This window comes from Poeciliopsis prolifica, unplaced genomic scaffold, assembly GCF_027474105.1.
Source record: "Poeciliopsis prolifica strain line A6 unplaced genomic scaffold, Auburn_PproV2 SCAFFOLD088, whole genome shotgun sequence".
Taxonomy (NCBI): domain Eukaryota; kingdom Metazoa; phylum Chordata; class Actinopteri; order Cyprinodontiformes; family Poeciliidae; genus Poeciliopsis; species Poeciliopsis prolifica.
Window position 1 is genome coordinate 288,577 of NW_026562463.1, and position 6,463 is coordinate 295,039.

The 6,463-nt window shown below is 38.6% G+C and overlaps 2 protein-coding genes across 3 annotated transcripts; one reads left to right on the forward strand and one right to left on the reverse strand.

Annotated features, from left to right (window-relative positions):
• The first annotated feature begins 582 nt into the window (after positions 1 to 582).
• LOC129353344 (leucine-rich repeat-containing protein 51-like) lies at positions 583 to 3,793 on the forward strand. Of its 2 annotated transcripts, none has more exons than XM_055022627.1 (4): positions 583 to 672; positions 1,443 to 1,648; positions 1,859 to 2,007; positions 3,634 to 3,793. In XM_055022627.1, the coding sequence occupies exons 1-4, from the start codon at positions 621 to 623 to the stop codon at positions 3,776 to 3,778; spliced, it is 552 nt and encodes a 183-aa protein (XP_054878602.1). In that variant the 5' UTR covers positions 583 to 620; the 3' UTR covers positions 3,779 to 3,793. The 2 variants fall into 2 exon arrangements, with proteins under 2 accessions (XP_054878602.1, XP_054878603.1); XM_055022628.1 differs by having other exon boundaries at positions 3,637 to 3,793.
• A 1,351-nt stretch (positions 3,794 to 5,144) lies between these two features.
• On the reverse strand, positions 5,145 to 6,022 carry LOC129353345 (uncharacterized). Its single transcript, XM_055022629.1, has one exon. It carries the CDS (start codon positions 5,926 to 5,928, stop codon positions 5,284 to 5,286), a length of 645 nt encoding a protein of 214 aa, XP_054878604.1. The 5' UTR covers positions 5,929 to 6,022; the 3' UTR covers positions 5,145 to 5,283.
• Between the last annotated feature and the right edge of the window lie 441 nt (positions 6,023 to 6,463).

Sequence of the window (6,463 nt, forward strand, 5' to 3'; positions counted from 1 at the left end):
ACATACAAAATTCACAATACTTTTCATTTAGCAACAATTCAAAATGAAAGGAAGTCTCATCAAGCGTCGCTTCTCAAGACAAACTTTTTAGTATTTCTATATTTAAAGAATCAATCAAAACTGCTCTCATCAAGAAGGATAATTATAACCACATGAAAATTTTAGTTGCAATTTATAGTAGTTCATCTCTGGTAAGGTTTCTCTGTTCTGGGACCTTCCTGCCCTTCCATCTGCAGCAGTGGAGCGCCTGAGGCAACGGTGACCTCAGAGTACAGAACAGAGCCGTGTCATTGACAGCAGACATGACACTGATGAAGTCAGACACAGTTTAGAAAGCAGGTGGAGGTGAGCCGCAACATGGTATCGGCAAAAAATAGACAGGCCATGCGCCGCAAAAAAATAAATAAATAAAAAAAAATCCCTTCATCAGTTGGGTTTTGTAGATCTGATAGACCACAGCCAGGATACTGTCAATGTTGATGGAATAATCTCTCTCCCTCTCTCTCTCTCTTGGAAACAGATTTTTAATTAATATATTTACTTTTGAATGTTGAGAATTCTTTGCCAGTTTGTTTATGTCAAACTTCATGCTAAGCACTTGAGAACATTCAGGACTTAACATGTATGGTCCTCCAGTAGATCTGTCTTTCAAAGAACTCAACAATGTCACAGGTACATTTCTCTACTTTTTCTTTACCTTGAGAAACTTTAATGGTCTGTTTGCTTTAAAGGGCAGTATCATGTGTTTTCCAGCCACTTAGTATCATTGTGTAGCACAATCACATCACTATGTCACATCCAGGTGTTATAAAAATGCCGTATATGAATATGCATCTGACTTGAAAGAAATTTTCTTTCATAATTTTGTAATTGGGCCTCTGTCTCTTTAAGAAACTTTTGTTCCTTCTGACACTCTGCCTACAGGAAGTTTTCACAACATGGCTCCTTTTTCAACCTTAAACAATAATTTTACCAGCGTTTCACTGAGAAGTAGCTCGTAAACTGAGCTCAGCAAATGCTCAGTTCCACCACATGTTTCCTAATTGCTGCTGGCTAGTCTGAAGGAGCTGAGTGGCGGAGTTTTGGGAGAGGGTTGCTCTGTAATGCAAAAGCTTAAGAACTTCATCTCCATGAAGGAGCTTCGCCAGTAAAGGCTCTGTTCGATCCCGCAAAGTGTTTAACACAGCTGAATGGTTGTTATGGGAGATTCAAAGATTTCTCAAAAACAAATCAACTAAATACTCAAGATATGTTTTTGATGAGGGAATAAAATGTTGTAAACCTCAAAGAGGTTGACTGTACATGATACTGCCCGTTTACTGATTTGAATGTATAAATCATATTCTTGAAATCTCATTAAGGAACTTACAAAAACTTTTTAGAAGAATAAAGATAACTGAAAAACTATTCCTGGATCGCTTAACTGACTGACTGTGGTTTAGATGCTCTGGCGGAGATTCCCCGCCCTACCCTACGCCCCTTAAAGATCGACTCGGAGAGCAAGTACCTGAGCCAGTCGATGCGTCTGAACAACAACAACATCACAAATCTCGTTGGCCTTGAATTCATGTTGAGTCATTTTCTGGCTCAGCCATCACTGCTTGGCTGGCTGGATCTCTCCTGCAACAAAATAACAAGCATTGAACATGTAAGATTTAGTTTGAATACTTTTCATCATATACTTATTTGCTAAGGCAAATTGTCAGTTTTGCAGGTTAAATAAGTATACCTCTTTTGACTGAATATTTTCTATACATAATTCAGTCTACACCTACTTAATAAAACAATTCTTATTTCTGTTTCTTCATTTTAAATTTAATAATTATCATTTTGAACAGTGCATCTTTGTGTATTCCAGGTTCTATGTGACCTAAAGGAGCTGCGTGTTTTGTATCTGCATGGCAATGACATCTGGAGCCTGAGTGAAGTACACAAACTAGGAGAGTTGAATTTTCTGCACACCATCACACTTCATGGAAATGTGATCGAAAACGCTAAGGGCTACAGGTGATTTGCTTTAACTATCAACTAGTTTCTTAACTACCACAACAATATAATTTGATTCAATTTTACCATGCAATCGTAACTGCAACAGTGTAAATACCAACCCATTCCACAATGATTACTTCAACATTCAGAGGTTGATGAAAGTATGGCAGTTTCACCATACCTTCTTAATTGAGTTTTATGAATATGTGGTTGTTCTTGTAGGTATATCTAGGTTTACAGTAATACTTTAATTGTACAAGCATATAACACCTTATGACGACCTTCCAACCCCAGTAACTTGGAGCTCGACGCTAAACATAAATTGTCAAAATGCCAGTAGAAACATGGATAAATAGAAGCAAGTTGGTAATTATAAGAAGTGTTGGATTGCTGTAACACAAATTTCTACCATTGCTGAGAATGGTAAAAATAATTTCTAACCTGAGATTTCTTTAATTAAAATGTAAATGAGAACAGAGATTGTTTTGGCCTTTTTTTCCCAAAATTACCACTCCTTGCTTGCTTTAAGCTATTTTATTCTCTTTTGGGAAATGCCTGTCCAGTTTTCTTATGACAAAAGACTTCTTGGAGTAAGGAAAATGATTTCAGTTAAATTAGGCTGACTTTACTATTTAGCACAGTAAAATACATAAACACTAACAGACAAAGTAATAACTTTGAAAGTAAATGAAACAAAAATTAGCAGAAAAGCTACTGATACAAAGCACACTTGTGGAACCACCTGAAAACAACTAAAATCTGTGAATAGTCAGAGTTTACGCTCAACAAAAGAATTTATGAGTTCGTGAATATGAAACTATTGATTGTCTGGGGTGCACTGTATACGACAAAATCATACAACACTAGAAATTCACATCAGAAAATATATCTGCAGACATACATCAATTTTTATACTAAAAAAAATAGGAAACCATAAGCAAGTATGTCATAAAAAAGATTATAGGAAATTAATTTGTACGCTTTCAAACATTTCTGTAACCCTTAGTGCAGGAACATTTCTCAGCTGAGAAAATACATGTGATGATTTATCATCCGTTTATTATATCTGAAAGGATTGTGATTAATTATATGTTTAACCAGATATAGTTTCTTTCCTGAGCTGTTGGTCTCCTGTCTGAACCACTTCAACACTTTTATTTTTCCATATTAACTAAGTAATGTGAGAAAATGAGAATAAAATAAGGAATCTCATCTCAAAGTGTGGCTGCACAGAGGCACAGTTGGTAGCACTGTTGCCTTGCAGAACCTGGGTTCGATTCCCGGTCCGGGGTCTTTCAGTATGGAGTTTGCATGTTCTCCCTGTGCATCACGCTCCGGGCACTCCGTCTTCCTCCAAAAACATGACTGTTAGGTTAATTGGTCTGTCTGTGTTCTCCCCATTGTGTGCATGGTTGTTTTTCTTGTCTGTCTCTGTGTTGCCCTGAGACAGACTGGCGACCTGTCCAGAGTGACCCCCACTTCTTGCCCGAAACAGTCGCTGGAGATAGACACCAGCACCCTCCCGACCCCACAAGGGGGTGCACAGAAAATGGCTGGATGGATGTCAAAGAGCATTCATTGAGTTGAAATGACATATGAATGATTTCAAATAATCTAATGTATGTGCCTTCTACTGTGTTTGAGGAGTCACGTTATTTCGATGTTGCCTCACCTGAAGAGGATGGACTTTAGTGCCGTAACTCACCAGGAGAAAGTCTTGGCGTCCATTTGGGCTACGACCATCAAACCGCCCAGGACACGACCCAGAACTATGTCAGAAGATGATTAAACTGTAATTCAAACAGTTGTGATTTTTTTTTTTTTTTCCATCAGTAAAAATTATTCATAAATGCCTTCACAAATGATTAAATAAGTGGGTTAAAAATTTGAATACAGGAAATTTGGACAAATAGAATGAATTAGTTTCACCACAATGCATTCAGCATTTTCACTTCCAAGAATTTACATTTAGTAGGTATTAAATAACTTCTTAAACTATTTTAGATTTATGTTCTTACTGACTGGGCTTGTTAAGCAGAAGATGCTTTTCTCAGATGAGCCTTGAAAGTAACAGCCTCACTCTTATGAGTTTCACCCTGAAAAATCCTCAATTGCATGGATTTAAATGTCCCTGAAACAAGATATGGTAAGGACTAATCCGGCCACTGAAGCCAAACCAAAAAAAATTTATCTTTTGAAAGTTAATTTAGATTCTGTGGACCAGAATATTGATATTGATATTTGTGTGAGGTGTAGCAATGACTCAGTCGTCTTTGAGAGCTGATCTTCCAGATTCCTGATAAAAAAACATTTAGCCCATGTCCCAAACTGTAAAGAAAGTCTCGATGAATATCTTTTAGTCAGGATGGCAGTTGCTCTCAGCGAGACGGCTCGCTCAGACGTGCTCCAGGAAATACTCTGCACTTTGCAGAGTTTTGACAGCAGACTAACTACTGTACACGAACATTACTTTTTGATCTTGACGCAAAAGGCTGCTGCAAATAGAATGCATGAATCATGATCTTATGTGTCAGATTCATTCATGGTTCCTCTGATACAAACTACCGCTTTATTTCAGCTAAAAGTTAAGAGAAATGTATGAAGATTTTAGAATTTTGCAACTGGTCTTGTTGCATTTAGGCATGATGAGAAAGATTGCAATAAAATAAATTTTTTAGAATTTATTTTGGTTTTCAATATTTTTTTATTTGATTGGTGTAGTGTTCTTGTCAAAGTGTAGCAACTCTGAGTTAACACCGAGCTAAATCACAGCAAAATGACGAGATGAAGTCGTGAAGTAAGTTTGACCATTTACTGTTGACATCCTTCATCACAAACTGCGGTGAAAACTGCAGGCAAAAAGAGTACAAAACAATACACATCTTAGTTACAGTTGAGGAAACTATATAGATGATAAAACATCCATCACAATAATTAACGTTATTTTAACAAAATAACATCAGATATATTTTAAGTAAGATGCATCTTAACAGAAAATGTAACTTACAGCATTGCTTCAATGTAATTTCTTGTGGATGGCACTGGATTACACGCTGAACTCACAACAATACTCAGCCATGCTTGCTGCAGCCCAAAGAAAAACAACCGGAAATTACTCAAACCGGATTCTTCAAAATAAAAGCCTTTGAATATGCTGCAGTTACAAGTAACTTAAAATGTCCGTAAACACAATATACATAAACATTAAAGAAAAATGCTGTCAAAGCAGCACACTCCCCGTCTGACCTCTGTGAGGTCACCATGCCGCCGGATCATCAAACATTAGTCCATAGATCATTCGTTAGGCAGAAGCAAAACAACTTCTGTGATAGGTCGAAGATATGTTCTTGGTCTGCCTTGCTCTGCTGTTGTGACCTCGACCTTTCGTACATATCCATCTTGTCCAGGGAATGTGGCAGTGATCCTTGCCAGTGGCCAACAGTTGCGAGGAGCTTGCTTGTCTTTGAGAAGAACTAAGTCTCCTATTTCTAAGTTCCTTTTGGGTACTGTCCATTTTGAACGTTGTTGTAAAGATGGCAGGTACTCTCGTTTCCAGCGAGTCCAAAACTGATTTGCCAATGCTTGTACTTGTCTCCACTGCCTTGTAAACAAGTCTTTATCAGGAAAATCTCCTGGAGGTGGTGGGACTCCAACCTTTTGAGTCACAAGCATCGCAGGTGATAGGATGAAAGGATTTCCAGGATCCGTAGAAACAACCATCAAGGGACGGGCATTGATAATGGCAGTAACTTCTGACATTAGAGTACATAGGACTTCGTGAGTCAAGGAGATGTTTTGCTGGAGCAGCATAGCATCCAAAATCCTCCTTGCCATGCCAATCATCCGCTCCCAAGAACCCCCCATGTGAGAAGCATGAGGCGGGTTGAATTCCCAGACACATTCCTGATCTGTGAGGTACTTCTGCATTCTTGTGTCCATCTGTAGCTCTTTGCAAGCCCCAATAAAGTTTGTGCCACAATCAGATCTGAGTTGTTTTGCTGGTCCTCTCAATGCAAAAAATCGTCTCAACGCATTAATGCAGCTAGATGTATCCAGAGATTCGATTAGTTCAATGTGAACAGCTCTGGAAGTCATACAACTGAATAATTGCCCATCGTTTTGACTCTGAATGCCCTCCTCGTGTGCGCCTTGCCGTTACAGTCCAGGGTCCGAAAACATCCACCCCAACATAGGTAAAAGGAGGACATACCTCAAGTCGCTCTGGTGGCAAATCCGCCATCTGTTGTTCTGCCATCTTCCCACGTAGTTTTACGACAAGTTATACACTTATGGATAAGTGATTTTACAAGAGACTTGCCTCCCAATATCCACAAGCCGCCTGCTCTTATGGCTCCTTCAGTCAAATGACGACCTTGGTGTTGCACCTGCTCATGGTAATGTCTTGTTAGAAGGAGTGACACATGATCATCTTTCGGTAGGATTACAGGATTCTTTTCTGCAGGTGTCAGTTCAG

Coding starts and splice junctions, on each gene's coding strand:
- LOC129353344 (XM_055022627.1), top strand. CDS start 621: ATGTATGGTCCTCCAGTAGATCTGTCTTTCAAAGAACTCAACAATGTC. Junction 673..1,442: donor AGAACTCAACAATGTCACAG/GTACATTTCTCT, acceptor ACTGTGGTTTAG/ATGCTCTGGCGGAGATTCCC. Junction 2,008..3,633: donor GAAAACGCTAAGGGCTACAG/GTGATTTGCTTT, acceptor ACTGTGTTTGAG/GAGTCACGTTATTTCGATGT.
- LOC129353345 (XM_055022629.1), bottom strand. CDS start 5,928: ATGGACACAAGAATGCAGAAGTACCTCACAGATCAGGAATGTGTCTGG.